Source organism: Taudactylus pleione, unplaced genomic scaffold (genome assembly GCF_031769625.1).
Source record: "Taudactylus pleione unplaced genomic scaffold, aTauple2 ptg000487l, whole genome shotgun sequence".
Taxonomy (NCBI): Eukaryota; Metazoa; Chordata; class Amphibia; order Anura; family Myobatrachidae; genus Taudactylus; species Taudactylus pleione.
In genome coordinates, this window is record NW_028284889.1 from 3,239,993 (window position 1) to 3,256,776 (window position 16,784).

General features: G+C 45.0%; 1 protein-coding gene across 7 annotated transcripts in view; it reads right to left on the bottom strand.

The window, feature by feature from the left end:
* The window catches only part of PRR11 (proline rich 11), a 61,948-nt gene that overhangs the window by 11,091 nt on the left and 34,073 nt on the right, over positions 1-16,784 (bottom strand). For all 7 annotated transcript variants that reach the window (XR_015869985.1, XM_088449531.1, XM_088449529.1 and 4 more), the window contains one exon: positions 10,817-10,913. Coding sequence is in view for 6 of the 7 variants with exons in the window: in XM_088449531.1 (XP_088305657.1) it covers positions 10,817-10,913 (97 nt within the window). In the remaining variant the exon portion in view is untranslated. The remainder of the gene's footprint in view (positions 1-10,816; positions 10,914-16,784) is intronic.

Below are 16,784 nucleotides of genomic sequence, written 5' to 3' on the forward strand. Positions count from 1 at the left end.
TCTTCCCTAGTACCTCCCGTTAACCTATCTGTAGACTACAGGTATGACCTGACCCCTAGCGTTGGCTCCCACTCTCCAATAAAGCATTAACTGCCACGATTGGAGCTGGTACCTGTTGGACAGTTGCTGGTCTCTGTGCATATCCCTTATGGGGATATCCAGGTTTTCCCTGATTTGGTTGTTGTGCGGGTTGTGCAGGAGGACTAGGTGGTGGGTATGGGTAAGGATATTGAGGGAAAGGATATGATTGGGGATATGTAGTTTGTGGATAGTATGGGACTTGTGGTTGTGCAGGGTAAGTGAGATAGGGTTGTGTTTGCAGTGGTGTGGGACAATTGAGGGCTTGTAACTGTTCAGGTGCAGGTGTGTGTGGCTGCAGGTGTATCTGCTGGCTGTGATGTTACAGTCATTCCTTCCAGAGCTTGAATACTGACAGCCATTAGTTTCTCGCTCTGGGTCTCTCTCTTCTTTGAGATGTTTTTATCATGTTCTATGGCGTATTCTATGAGGGTATGTATTGTGACTCCCCCCCCAGCCAGTCTGTGAGGTCTGAACCCGGGTTTTTCAGGTTCTCTTTAAGACCATCCATGTGTATGGTGACAATCATTCCCCTGTGGTGAATGCTATCTTTAATATCCTCTAACCCAATGTACTGGGTGATAGCCTGCAGAGCCCGGTCGCAATAATCTTCTGCAGATTCACTCTCCTTTTGCTTTATGGTGAAAATTTTGTTCCAGTTAACTACTACTGGAAAATATATACCCAATTGAGTTATAATGCGGGAAATATTACCTTGGTTCACTTGGTCTGTTAAGGGAACGTCACCATCCAATACACAATCCGTGATAAATTTTGTCACGTCGATATTGCGTGGTAGACAGGCCCTTAACACCACCCGCCAATCTTTATTGGTGGGCTCATGAGAACTACCCAAATTTCTCAAAAATCTTTGACATTTGGCCAATTCCTTTTTGGGATCGGGGAAATCATTTATGATGGAATTTAGCTCTGCTCTTGTCCAAGGACAATGCATTACCACATCCCTTGTAGGTACAACTCCGTTCGCATCCGCATTCCCATTCGGAACAGTGATTGTCCGAATGGGATGCAGACCGGCCGCAGTGCTACCTTTGACCTTATTACCTGGCTGGGGGTTTAATCTGTTGCTGCAACGTATAGTATTATCAACTTCCTCCACGGGCGCTGAGGAGTTTAACACTTCCCGTGCTGTTACAGATGGAGATGGTGGCACCACTTGAGCTTGTCGTGGTGTCGCATCTAACATGTGCACAGCATGGGAAACGGCAGACATAACAATAGGCTCATCATCCACATCATAAACATTTTCTTTATGGTTACTTAAGAGAGGGTACAAGTAGCTTGTTACGTTTTTGAGTTTTTTTCATGACTGTATCTGCACCTACATCCACATAAGGTGGCGGTGGTGCGCGTGAACTACTGGCAATACCCTCCACCGCGCTACCTTGCCGCAAGTGCGCACCATTTTGCGGCTCGCACACATTGCAATCCAGCGCCGCGGGTGTATTTGCTGGCAATGCGCTCGCAACGCTAGTTTGTGTCGCTTGCACATTTTTAAGCCACGCATACCCTTCATGCTGCCACAATTTTAAACATTCTTAATATTCTACTTTTTTCTCTCGAGAACGCATCAGACTGATGTGATCCCGGACATTATCCAATACATCTTTATCAAAACTACCAATTCTGGGAAACGGTTTAACACTCTTCATCGTTATTTTAAACCATACGTCACAATACCTTATTGCATAAGTACCGTACTTAGTATGCATAATACGATGGGCTGATCCAAGCAGCGCTTCCATTAGCAGCACATCATTCTCTAACATCTCTATTGTTTGCATGGCTCCCATCTTGGGACAACTCCTACGTTTTTCAATAAAAATTTAAACTGGTGAAAGATAATTAAGATACTTTCACTTACCTGCGGACGCCTTTGAAAAGGGGTGTATCCACAAACCCTATGGAGGACTTCTAGACGCTTCCACTCACCTACGGAAGTAAAGGCAGCTTCCGCTCAGCAATCCCTTTTTGACTACCTTTCAACAGCTAGGGGGCAGCAAAGTACCCTTTGTGTTCCAGTTGATTTCGTCCACCCTCCCACCAGCTCACATTCATAATCTAACCAAAATTATGCGGTTCAATTATAGTGTTCAAATAAGCCTAAGAGATCACACATACATTGATTACTGAACGTTATAATCACGCTGGGGGCCGAACCCTAACAAAAATAACAACCCATACACCTGCTTTGTGTAAAGTAAACGGTAAGCTGCTACCGAGTCACTAGGCCAACTCCTGCGCCTAGCACTTAAGGGTCCTATGATACCCTTAACATTTAGGTCCCGTGTTACACCCTAAACAAATACTCACTGATACACTTTTTTTCTGCGCAGAAAAATACACGTTAACCCAGATATTAGCAACAATTGATAATGTAAACTCAATGGCTCAATGGTAAACACGTGGCAACACAACCGGAAATGCGTATAGACTATTGTGCGATTAGTCGCATACACAATGATGCGACCACCACACAAGTGTATGACGTACCCTTAGCTGCGTACGCAAAAGTGCGTCCCTATTGCACGCAAAAATGCGATTTAGCCGCGTGCGCAATACTGCGCCACCCCTTTTAAACGCAAAATACTATCAACAAAGGAAAACAAACTTCTTCCTCTCTTTTCCCTGGATTCTAGTCAGTGTCTATTGGTCACACGATGACGGGTAGCGATCTCTCAGCATCGAATGGTTGCAGGTAAGACTGCTTGTGGCCACTATCCACCCTTTGCTGAGATATAGATATCCGTGTATATATCGTGTGATTAGCTACGTGACTTCACTATGAGCCCCCAACTAAGGATATTGAATTTCAACCTCTATACATACCTATACCTTCTAAACCCTGCCTATAAACCTCTAAAATTGACGCTATTTGCGTACGCAGTCATACAGTAAAATAAAGACTTAAGTCCTTGAATAGGTGTTCCAAAGCACAAAGTATTATTCAAGTAAAGTACAGTCAGTTACACGCTGTGATCGAAGTACAATTTAGCGCAAAGAATTATACAGACCCAAGATACAGTCATACATACGCAAGCGCTCTGGGACCAGATTCCGGCATCAGCAAGAGACCTCTGTCAATCAGCAATCAGCAGAATAGACTAGAAACCCAGGGTCAGAGCACACATTTATACCCCCCAGAAATAGACAACACAATAGAGGAGTTTGTTGCTGATCCCATTGGTTCCCAGTGCGGGTGCATTTGTTACAGGGCATTTAACAGGTTGATTCAAATGGCCACAGTCCAGCCTCCAACAGCTGGTTGCCTTCGTTTTCCCACCTCATGCAAATCTAGACTGTTGGTTTTACAAAGTACATTTTGGTTCTTTATGTCTTTACGGGCCATAAGTTGCGAACGCATGTTCCGATCTTCACACCGATGATACCGGAAAGCTGTGGATAAAGTGCGGATCAGTATAATATCAAACACGGCTTACTTATTAGGTATTAAACCTTAGATACCAAAATAATATGAGATATGGTAAGAACTTACTCTTGTTATCTCTATTTCTACGAAGTCCATAGGGTTCCACAGGATACCTTGGGGGTATAGGCGATGGCGGCAGACATCCAGGCACCACAGAGTTAAAAACTCCATCCTCCCAGGATGCACTGGGGTCCCTCTCCTATACCCCGCCCCCGAGCCTCAGGCACTCAGTTTCATCACAAGCCATAGGCCGAAGGAGGATAAAGAGAGAGAGAAGAAAGTCTGGAACACACAAGAATCACATTCTCACCAGAGGGAGACGGAAAAACCGGTGATCAGAATCACAGCCCATCTGCAGTACAGGTGCGACAGGGCGGGAGTCCTGTGGAACCCTATGGACTTTGTAGAAATAGAGATAACAAGGGTAAGTTCTTACCATATCTCATATTTTCTACTTCAGGGTCCATAGGGTATCCACAGGATACCTTGGGGATGTCCAAAAGCAGTATCCTTCAAGGGTGGGGACGCTCCTGTGCCGAGAGGAGTATACGTCGCCCGAAGGAAGCATCCTGAGAGGCGTAGGTATCAAAAGTATAATACCGTACGAAAGTATGGACAGCTGACCACGTGGCCACCTTGCAAAGCTGAACAGCTGAGGTGTCACATCGAGCTGCACACGAAGACCTAGTGGAATGAGCCTTAACAGAAGATGGAACAGGAAGGCCCTCGTGAGCAAAAGCTTCAGAGATAGCCAGTCAAATCCATTCTTTAGTGGCAGGCCAACCTCTTTTGAGGAAGCTATAAAGGACAAACAAAGAGTCTGACTTCCAATAGACAGAAGTGCGGTCCACATAGATTTTCAAGGCCCGCACCACATCCAAGGTGGCCTCACCAACCGAAAGGTCCGGTGAAGTAAATTATGGTACAATAATTTCCTCGTTGATATGGAAACTAGATACCACCTTTGGAAGAAACCCAGGACGAGTGCGCAGCACAGCCCTGTTTCTATGAAAAATTAGAAATGGAGGTCTACATGAGAGAGCTCCCAATTCCGAAACCCTTCTGGCCGAAGCAATAGCCAGAAGGAATACAGTGTTAATGGTTAGCCATTTCAAATCCACTGAGCCCAGTGGTTCAAATGGTGGTCCTTGAAGAGTCTTCAAGACCACAGCCAGATCTCATGGTGCCACAGGTGGAACAAAGGGAGCACCCTTTGCATGAAGGTGCGGACATCAGGAAGCATAGCAATCCTACGATGAAACCACACTGAAAGTGCAGACACCTGTACCTTCAGGGAAGCTAGGCGAAGACCCTGGTCTAAACCCGCCTGTAGGAAGGCCAGAACCCTGGACAATATGAACACCTGAGGAGCAAAACCTCTAGTGCAACACCACTGTAAGAAAGCCCGCCACACTCTATGGTAGATGTTGGCAGATGAAGGCTTCCGAGCTCTCAGCATGGTGTTGACCACCGAACTGGAGAAACGTCTGGACCTCAAGAGGGCAGTCTCAATAGCCATGCCGTCAAAGACAGCCGACTCAGGTCAGGATGAAGGCAAGGATCCTGAGATAGCAGGTCCTGACGTTGAGGCAACAACAGCGGAGTGTCCACTGAGACTCTGAAGATCCGTGTACCAGTGCTGCCTGGGCCACGCTGGAGCAATCAGCAGTAGCGTGCTGCCTTCTTGCTTGAATTTGCGTATCACTCGAGGAAGAAGGGAGAACGGAGGGAAGAGGTACGCATACTGGAAGGTCCACTTGACCGCCAGAGCGTCCACTAGACAAGCCTTTGCGTCTCTTGTACTTGACCCGAACATTGGCAGTTTGTTGTTGTGTCGTGAGGCCATGAGATCTATCTCTGGAAGGCCCCACTTGTTCACCAGTAGCTAACACACCTCCTGGTGAAGAGACCACTCTCCTGGCTGCACGTCTTGACGGTTGAGAAAGTCTGCTTCCCAGTTGAGAACTCCTGGTATGAACACTGCTGATATTGCGGTGAGATGCTTTTCCGCCCATACTAGAATGCGGGACACCTGTCAGAGCCGCCTGACTGCGAGTCCCTCCTTGGCGGTTTATGTATGCCACCGTGGTGGCGTTGTCCGACTGTACCTGCACAGGTTTACCCTGCAGGACCGGTCTTGATTGCTGGAGAGCCTTGAACACTGCCCGCAGTTCCAATATGTTTATTGGAAGAGCAGCTTCTACCGATGTCCACCTTCCCTGAAATGTGGACCCATCACCGCTCCCCAGCCACGAAGACTGGCATCTGTCGCCAGAAAGGCCCAGTCTGCATTCCAAAAGGGGCGCCCCTTGTTCAGGTAGGCGTCTGTAGCCACCAGGCCAGAGATAATCGCACCTCCGGGGAAAGCACCATAGTCTGTGTCTTTATCCTTTGGGGCGACCCATTCCATCCGGAGAGGATCAGCTTCTGCAGAGGTTTTGAGTGAAACTGGGCAAACTCCACCATGTCGAACATAGATACCATGGATCCCAGTAACCTCATTGCCAAGTGAATAGACACCCGGCGACTCTGCAGGCAAAGAGGGACCTTTGCCTGTAACGCAGAGATCTTTTCTCCCGTCACCAAGATCCTCTGATGTTGGGAATCCAACAGAGCTCCTAGATGGAGCATCCTCTGTGATGGTACCAGGGAGGACCAATTTATCAGCCAGCCGAGAGACTGCAATACAGAGACTGTTAGTTGCAGATGGCGCTGAAGTTTCTCTGAGGACTCCGCCAGTAACAGGAGATCGTCCAGATAAGGTAACAGGCGGACTCCCTGCAACAGCAGGTGGGCTGCCATGACGGCCATAACTTTGGTGAACACCCGAGGTGCTGTAGCCAGACCGAAGGGCAGAGCCTGAAACTGGAAGCGGTCCTTGACCACTGCAAATCTGAAGAAGCACTGGTGTGCTGGGACAAGAGGGATATGCAGGTAAGCATCCTGAATATCCAGCGACACCATGAAATCCACAGGTTCCATTGCTAAAATAATGGAACGCAGGGTCTCCATCCTGAACCGAGGAACCCTCAGAAATTTGTTGAGGGATTTGAGGTTGAGTATTGGCCGGTAGGACCCATTGGGTTTCTGCACCAGAAAAAGATTGGAGTAATACCCCAATCCCTTCTGAGACAAAGGAACTGGAACTATAAATCCATTCTGGAGCATGGACAGAAGGCCCATGGTGAAAAACCGTCTGGGAGGCCTCCTGAGGAAGGAGAGGGCGTACCCCTGAGAGACCACTTCTCTGACCCATGTGTCTGAAGTGGTCAGACACCAGCTTTGGGCGAATTTCAGAAGTCGGCCTCCCACTTTGAGGTCCCCCAAAGAGAGGCCTGTCCCGTCAGGCCGAAGGTTTGTCATCGGACTTGGGAGTGGGATGTCTGGTACTCCAGGCCTGCTTCCTGGGCTTTGCAGGTTCCTTGGCGGCAGTCCTCCTAGGAAAGGACTGTACCCTGGGTCTGTTCTGCGTTCTGTAGGGCCGAAAGGACGAAGAACCCGCTCCTGAAGGGACAGTAGTGGAAGACAGACACGCAGACTTGGATGCTGCCGAAGTATCCACAATGTTGTCTAGATCAGGGCCAAACAGCACTTCTCCATTGAAGGGTAACCCCTCCAAACCCTTTTTGGAATCAGCATCCGCCTTCCAAGAATGCAGCCACAGGATACGACGAGCCGTCACTGCTGCCAAGGAGATCTTGGACGCCATGAGGCCCATATCTAAAACTGCCTCATTAATGAAGGTAGCGGAGTCCCTTAAATTACCCACCAACTCCACCTGTTCAGGTGACGAGTCTGGGTCCAGGGATGCCTCCAAGGTATCAGCCCAGTGCTCCATAGCTCTTGCCACCCATCACACGGCCAAAGCCGGTCTGACACTCCTCCTGCAAGGGAATAAATCATTTTCAAACATATTTCTACTCTGCGATCCGTTGGATCTTTTAAGGAGGACATAGAGGGCATAGGCAACGTAGCACTCTTTACTAGACGTGTGAATCCACTTGTGGTGGGTTATCCCATTTTGCAAAATAATTATCTGCAAAAGGGTATGCCACCGCAAACAGTCTAGGGGGCTGGTAACGCTTACCCGCCGTTTTCCATGCCTCCTCTAAATGATCCACTAGCTGATCAGATAGGGGAAACACCGTAGCATCACTTTTAATATCCTTGAAAAAGGCATATTTTGATTTAGCTACATGAGTAGCGTCATCCTCAATAACCAAGGCCGTGCGCACCGCACGTATGAGCCATCATCTGTCGTCACAGCGTCCTGATCTTGATGAGGTTGCAGCTGATGCTTCTGCGCCCGCACAGACGACTCGCCCTGTAACACCTATGATAGCTGTTGTCCTGAGGTAGACAGTGAATTTGCCCACGCAGGTTCATGGATGACCTGAGGGGGAGACAACGGGAAACTCTGAGGTACTATTAACTGTGTAGGAAACCCCTGCATAGGGGACGACACCATAGACTGCTGTGAGACCCCCATCTGGGGACACGCAGGGGTTGTCGTTAACTGGCCCACCAGGATAGTAAGTGCCGTAGCAAAACAAGCCCATGGTAGCTCCTGCACAGGTGTAGTGACAGAAGTCGGCTGTGCCAAACGCAGGCACGCCTTACATAATCCATCAGAGTTATCATCACCCTCTGCCAATGGTACCTTGCATACAGTACACTTAGGCGGAACGGGGAAATCATGCTCACTGTCAGACATACTGAGTGTGTGACCCGGAGCTGTATGTGACCACCGCACTTCACAACAAGTTGTATAGTGAGGTATAAATCCCCCTTGCAACACCGCACCGCAAGGGCTTGAGCAGAGAAGAAGAAAGGGATAGGGAAAATAGCTGACAGTATGTGAAAGTAACAGACAGCAGCACTAGCCCAAAGTCACATACAATGCAGAATATTGAAAACCCTGCAGTATCTGCGCTTCATCAACTAACCAGACCTCAGCCTGGTAAGAAACAGCGTTGCATACACTGACCTTGCACCGGAGGAGGTATGCAGGGGGACCCAGACCACGATGCCCGCGTTAACAGCTTCCAGCAGTGTTTACCACATGTATTAAAATGGCCACCGAGGAGCAGAGGGAGGGCTGGTCCGGGGGCGGAACGCATGCAGATGCCTAACCACCTTCTGGAGAGGCCGTGTGCAGCAGGGGAGGCGCCGGCTGCTTAGCAGGGAAAGCGCGCTCCCCTGGCATGCATTTAACCCCTGGGACACTGGACATTTACTGTTTCTGTCCAGTCCTCAGTCCCAGGGGGTAGTGGAAAGCGCAGGGATCAGTAGCCTGGTCCCACACTGCAGCCAGTCCCCAGGGACTGTGCTATTCGGCTGGGACCCACCGCGGGACCTTGCCGCTTACCTGAACCCCCGTAAATCCGGCCACGGTCCGGGCAACCGTGCCACCGCTAGTTGTGACCCCAGTCACCCACCAGCATCCCCGGATCAGTACCGGCATTCTGGTACCAGCGGGGTGTAGGAGCGACGACATGGACGTCAGTACAGACTGTCCATGTTGTCTGCTCGTTAGATGTGCAACCACAGCTGCATTGAAGAACTTCAGGGGCCGTGCAGACCCCCACGCTGTACGGTGCATCCAACGAAAAACTGAGTGCCTGAGGCTCGGGGGCGGGGTATAAGAGAGGGACCCCAGTGCATCCTGGGAGGATGGATAAGTTTTTAACTTTGCGGTGCCTGGATGTCTGCCGCCATTGCCTATACCCCCAAGGTATCCTGTGGATACCCTATGGACCCTGAAGTAGAAAGTCTTTATTTCACAGCATTTGTAATAAATGAATAAAACTTGGATCTTTTACTTTATAGCTATGGAACCTTTTGTGTAAGTGGGCATTATGTAAGTATTAGGGATATGGGAAAAGACGCTAGTTAGGTTTATCTGATTTGGGGCAGATGTGCACGCATGCAGCTAATAAACAGCGTTCGCATGCAGGATATTGTGCATTCGCTACTGAGCGTCATGTTAGCAGCGCAACTGTGCGTAATGTGCGGTGTTTATGCATGAGATTCTATCTATGATGGACTTAACATAAAATATATATATAAACTAACAGTTTCAAACTGCAATGCAAATGTGTTACGGGCAGTGAGCTTCACTTCTCAAACAAGGTGGAGAACCCCAGCTGTGAAGCTGGGGCCATTCTGTCTGGGAGTGAGACTAAAACCTGTTTAGGATTCAGACAAGTTCAATTGTGTAGATCAATGTCTAGGTTATATTACAATTGCCACAACTATACTTGTCTATATACAGGGATTCCCAATTTGTATGTTAAACACTCAGTGTATTCTGGTGTATTGTCTATTCTATTTACTTTTCTCAGGAGGCTGTTTTTCTAGTTGTTTTTGGTAGATTATCAAAAACATTGCCACCTGTACTTAGCTCGTGAGTTGTAACTTAAAATGGCGCTGGTCGCCAAATGGAGTCTTGCAGATTCTTATTTTTAAGATGGAGTCTAGCTGCCATTCGCAAGATGGCGTCGCGCACGCTAATTTTTACGCTGATTCCGTCTCAGCCACTAATCCAGCTTCGACAGTACAATGGCTGGGCAGGTGTGGTCAGATTAAACTGTTGCATTGTCACTATTTTTTCTTTACTTCTAAATAAACATTGTGAGTCAGTATTTCACAGCTGTGAAGAATATTGCTAGTATATAAGAAGCAAATAACCCAAATAGCAACAATTTTCCAAAAATGTCTAGCAGATATGACCCTTTATACATATTAAAATGACAAGTGTTCATACTTATTGACAGTCATAACAGGGTACATCAAACCTTGAAGATCTGACTTTAGCATTTTTTTTTATTTTTTCAATTGCCATTGATAGTTAGATATTTGGGCCTGGCTACTTTAAACTCATACCATATCACATGGCCAATAGGGAGCAGCAGGCAAGCGCTCCAGTAGTGGAAACAAATGCTAGAACAGTTGTTGTCAAACCAAGTAGAATCCACATATGCTCACTAGTGTAAGCAGGTTGTATACCTGCACACAATATGGAAGAAGATTGGCAATTTGAAGAACCAAATTGTTTTGTACAGTCAGCTATACATTCAAGCACACAAGCAGCAAGAAAATATGTGATAGCAAATGTAATGAATGGTCAGCAAATCTCACAATAAAGTCAGGAAAAGTTGGAGACGGCATTCCCTCATGTATTATTTCAGTTGTTAGAATGCCATAACGGGAATTCAAGACTTTTTTTTTTTTTAATATAGATAGGAGAGTATAGATATGGAGAGTATAGATAAAGATTATACTTGCTTGGAATTTTCGCTTTAAAGCCTTTGTCATTAATGGGGTCAGTCCTGTACCATTCTCTTTATTATCTCGGTCGTATATCGGGGTTCCACCAGGGCTCCTGGAAAAAATAAAATGATGGTGAGAGGCATAATTTGCACCAAGACTTTTCGTGAAATACAGTTTTTGATTCCAATCCCGAATTCATTTTGTAATCCTGGATATCAGAATTACCGGGATCCAATCTCAGGATTGGGATTAAGTGAAAAAGGGGTTAACACCCCCCCTCCCCCAAATAAAAAAAATACCAAGTGTATTATTAAAATGTGTTTATTTTTCTCCACCCGTCTTCCCTGACATCCATCTCCTCCCCTCCTGTCTTCTCTGCCGTCCATCTTACCCAACATGCATCTTCTCTTTCCTGTCCTCCTTGATATCCATCTCCCCCCTCCTGTCCTTTCTGCCATCCATCTCCCCCATTTATGTCCTCCATGCTATCCTTCCCACCTCTGTGCCAACTGATATCCTTCCCCCTCCAGCTAACCTTCTCTCTTCCCCTTCCATACCCTTTCACTTACTTTATTCACATAGTGGCTCAGAAAGGGCTTCTCTTGCCAATATGTGTATTGTCCAGTCCTCTTACAGGCCCAGTAGAAAATCTGGAGTCCTATGAAGCAGCTGCTCTCATTCACTGATTAGCTGGAAGTGCGCCACGCAGTGATGTCATCACGCAGCATTATCCCGGCCTATCAGTGACTGAAAGCAGCTGCATCATGGGAGGCAGCTGGGAGAACTTGCAAAAAACAGGATAATGCGAACGGAACCAAAAAGGTATTTATTATCCCACTGCCCCCTGGCCCAATCCACAGTGTGTTTTAAATCCCATAATTCCCAGGATTTAATGCAGGGTATTTTGGGGACAAAAACATCGAGGATCGGAACCCCTAAATACAGCTAAACATGAAGTTTGATTATTTATTACATGTTAGGTTATATTAATTGTTGATCTAGTAATCGTTTCTGTATATAGAGCAGTACGCTAATTATTGATATTAGAAAACACATATAAAGATTAACGTAATGTAGATAGTAAAGAAGCACGGCATTCCAAATTCTTATTAAACACCCCAGTGTGTGTTTACTGAGCAGAGACAAAAGGCACAGAGCTCCTGAAACATTGCTGTATTTTTTGTATTTGCCCAATAAATATAGATGTGCTTAATTTCAATTTGAAGTGCTATACTATATATACAAAATAACATAGTGAGCAGTTGCGGTAATAATTCTTAAATTGTCCTTGTAAAATATGTACAGTAAATCTTAATAATCAGTCAATGAGAGAGCCCCAACCTTTTTTTTCTTCAATAAAGTGATATTGAAAAAAATATAAAGCACAACTTTTTGTGTATAAATCCCAGGTAAAAGTCTACATAGCTTTGTGCAGTTAGGGATTTTCTCAGAATGCCAGAAATAGCAACATGTCCTTTATTAGGGCACATCCCTCGAAACTTCAGGGGACACATTAAATTGCTCTGGGTAGCTGAACCAATGTGAAAGAATGCATTCTTTATCATAGTACGCCATATATGCCACCTTTTCAATTCAACCAAAATGGCAAACATTCCCATACTCTTCATGGTTTGATCCCAAGTGCAGATTTGCAAGGAAATTTACACTGGGCAGCACAGACGGTGTAATGGTTAGCATTACTGCCTCACAGCACTGAGGTTGTGGGTTCAATTCCCACTATGGCCCTAACTGTGTGAAGTTTGTATATTCTCCCTGTGCTTGCTGGGTTTACTCCAGGTACTCCGGTTTCCTCCCACACTCCAGAAATATACTGGTTGGTTAAATGGCTCCCAACAAAACTGAACCTAGTGTGTATGTGTGTGTGTACATGTGGTAGGGAATATAGATTGTAAACTTCAGTGGGGCAGGGAGTGATGTGAATGGCCAAATATTCTCTGTAAAGCGCTGCAGAATATGTGTGCGCTATATAAATAACTGGTAATAAATGATAGGACCTGTTCCCCTAACATCCTCTGATGAAATTACCAGGAGTAAAGAAATGCATTAGGAGACTGCCTGTTCCTCCATCGTTTCTATTGATCACGCCAAAGGTTGCACGGACCTGCTCGGGGAAGCCTGTGGTATTCAATTCCGGCTTATTTATCTTCACGGACAACACTCGGCAATTGCAGTGTTACATCAGTGGTGGATTTGCTATTTACCAGCGTGTAAACCATTTGCACACAGTTCAGCTCTCTGAGAACACTGCAGGAGTCACAGACCATTCGGCTGACTTGTGCGGCTGTTGTGCACCGCCCCGAGCTGGGTAGAGACGTCGGTCTCATTGAGCTCTGTGGACGGAGCCTCAGCATACAGGACGGACCGGAGTTCCTACGCTGAACACTTCAGCATAGCCTGATTGTCTAATCAACAAGATCTAAAAGTGGTAAGCTATCCACTATAATTAATACTTGTGACTTTTTCATCATAGTCCACAGTACGGACAAGAAACATTTGACTTTTTTAGTTTCCACTTCTTTATATTATATACTGCAGTGATCAAATAGCTTGATTATACCATCTATCTGTGGCTACTCATATGGAACACTGTCAATTACTGCATATTGCACCCTGATGGAGACATTGTTTCACATTTAAAGTGTCTTTGTATCAATGGAATTTTCTCTTTCCCTGCAACACATTTGGAATATTGATATTAATTAATATATGGAGGACTCTTTATCTATTTTTATTTATTTTTGGATCGCTCTACATGTCATTGGGAATAATCTTACAGTTTTTATATAAGAATTATTGTCCGTATAGGCTGAATTACACCTATCCTGTTTTTTTATATTAATACTTTATTTTATGTCATAAAATAATTTTATACAGATACAGGTTGAATAAATATTTCTATATTTACATCATTTCGACATAATTGTTGTGATTGATATAGCGCAGTTCCCAGTTCATATATTCTTTTGTCCCCTAGTATAGAAAGGAAGTTTTTTCAGGGACCGCCCCTCCCCCCCTGCTGTATATATTTCGGCCTCTCCTCCTCCTTCTCTTTCTGAGTGTCACCTTATAATCGGTTCCTGAAAAAAAACAAAAAACAAGGGAGGGTATCTATGGGCTGCCATGGAGTATCTCAAAGAAACAGAATTATCATTGAGTATAATCCGATGTTTTCTTCTCCAATCCTCCATTGCAGCGTCACCTTGGGACATACCAAAGCTCATATATACAGGGAGGGCAATAACAATAAGACTTCAAGATTCTGCATAACAAATGTTTATTTGAGTGCCTCTCTGGGGAATTTATCTACAAAATGAGCCTCTGACAGATCCAAAGCATAATGATTGGTAATGTATGTACAGAAGACCATACTGCTGCTTTACAGATCTCCTTTATTAATGCAGCCACCTTCTTTATCCAAGAAGGGTGCTCTAATGATTCCAGGTGCCTTGAGACCTTCTTTTCCATAGGCAAAGATAAATTCTCTTATCCATCTTGCAATGGTCTGTTTTGTGGGACTATGGATTCTGGTGCAATAATGGACCCTGAGTCAGTATGTCCGGTCTTGCTGGTAGCACCATGGTTCCTCCACCGCCATTCCCAGCGCTGTTGAATGCACGCTCTTCTGGGCCAATAGGGTAGAATTGCTGTAATCTCTACTTGTTCCTTTTTGATCTTCCTCAATATGCAATATATCAATGGTAGAGGAGGAAAAACATATCCAAGATGAACATCCCATTGTTGGACCAAATCATCTATCACCTTTGTCCCTGGTACAATTGCGTTTTGAAAAGAATTGAAGCAGTTTTGTGTTTACATTGGTTGCCATTAGGTCAATCTCAGGACATCCAAATTTTTTCACAACTGCTTGGAATATCTCTGCATTCAGTTCCCATTCTCCCGGGAGAATTTGTTTCCTGCTCAGAAAGTCTGCTACAAAGTTTTTCTTGCCGGACACATGTAATGCTGAAAGAGAAAGAAAGGTGCTTCTCCTCCCAAATCATTATATTTGAACTTCTTCCATAAGGGTCTTGCTTCTGGTACTCCCTTGAGGATTAATATATGTTACCGTCATATTGTCCAAAGTAATAGCTTGCCTCCCATACCACTCTCATCTCTCTTTTGTTTGAAGAAAATAGCCTTTCTTGTGTGGTCCACCAACCTTTTGTCACCATTTGTGACAAGTGTACTACCCATCCTACAAACTTGGTCTGTTGTAAGGATTATGTACTGCAGTTGAGACAATGGTGTTGACCTTCTTTCCAGATCTACACTTTTCCACCAGCCCAGGAGATCTTTTTATGTCTTGTCTCAGTCGTACATGATGGAGAAGAGGCACCTCTTCCTGTGAGTACATTTTAGTATGTTCCTTTGTAATTTCCTCATGTGCCACTTTGCCAATAGGACAAATCTATAGTTGACGAGAGCATACCAAGCAGGCTCAATCCCATCCGGAGTTGCATCTTGCTGCATTTCTACACATATCTGATCAGTTTGCAAATTTTCATACATCTTGCTTCTGGAGAGGTTGAACGCATAATTCTGGGTATCTATTATCACCCCTAGAAATTGAATTCTTCACACTGGATTCAATTTACTTTTTTTTTTTCAATTTATGATCCAACCATGCATTTCTAGTATTTGTAGAACTTGGGCCACCTTGTCTTGCACTATTTCCCTCGTCCTTCCGGCGATTAATATGTCGTCTAGGCATGGCTAGATCATTATTCCTTGAGTTCTTAGGTGAACTATCATTGTTACTAGAACCTTGGTAAATATTCTGGGAGAAGTTGATAGACCAAAGGGAGACATGTCAACATTTTCCAAACTGTCTGCCATAGCAATCTTCCAGTCTCACAACTGGCCTCGTGGACTGTACAAATTTGTCTCTTTCTGAACTCTATTCTGTATCCTGTGGATACGATATGCTATATTAATTTGTTCTGAATACATTGAGTCTATGTTCTGGTAAACTGAGAATCTTCCGACTGCTGTTCTCTGGGGGCCTTGTAGCCATTGCTGTCTGGAATTACCTCTCCTAAATTTCTGCCGAAAGGATTGTCTGGTCATCCTTGAAGCATATCTTCTGCTATACTGGCAACCTGGTCTGTCAGCCCTAGCCTCTCTGTACTGTTGTTTTGATGAGGGAAATTGAAACTGGTTTCTCCTATCCTGTGGTAGTCGGTAATATTTACCCCCCCCCCCCATCATTTTTTGTATCAGGGAATCCAATTTGCTCCCAAAAAGGAAAAAGCCCTCATTCGGGAATGTTGCCAATCTATTTTTTTTTATTTGCATCAGTGTATTGGGATAGCAAAATGGCTACTGACAGCCATTTCTATTCATGGTTCTTATGTGTGTATCAGACATGAGGTGGTATCAGGCATGAAATGGTACAGGAATGTGGAAAGCAGACAGGCCATAAATCCACAAGGCGTTGTCTACTGCGATGTACGCTTGCGTTAAGTTTTAGAAAGTCCTTATCAGTAGTTAACCAATAAAATAGTTTGAAGTAGGTTTATGCCCATATTAGTAAGAGTTAGATGGGTATGCAAGTAGGATACTATATAAACGAAGAACAAAGGAGATTCCAGTGGCCTGCCCCAAGCCTGGACCAGAGACTGCAGCTGGTGGCCAGGATATTGTTTATTCCATCTCTCCATTCTGAGAGGAGGCTCCTGGATAGTGTAACCATCTTATATTCCGAAGCTAAGTAACTATTATTCTTTCATATCTTGTTATTTGTTGTAATAAATTATATCTTTTTTGAAGATACTGGTTTGTGTGGCTTAATTAACCTTCTGTATCCAAGAACCTTATCTCGTTCCACCGGGAACATTAAAGTGGTGTCAGAGGTGGGATACATACAGTTAATAGTCATAAATCTGCTTGGAATGTGTAGTCGATTGTTTTAGCATTGCTGTGCAAATGTAGTGTTGTGCAAACCCATGTAAAAAAATCCTCT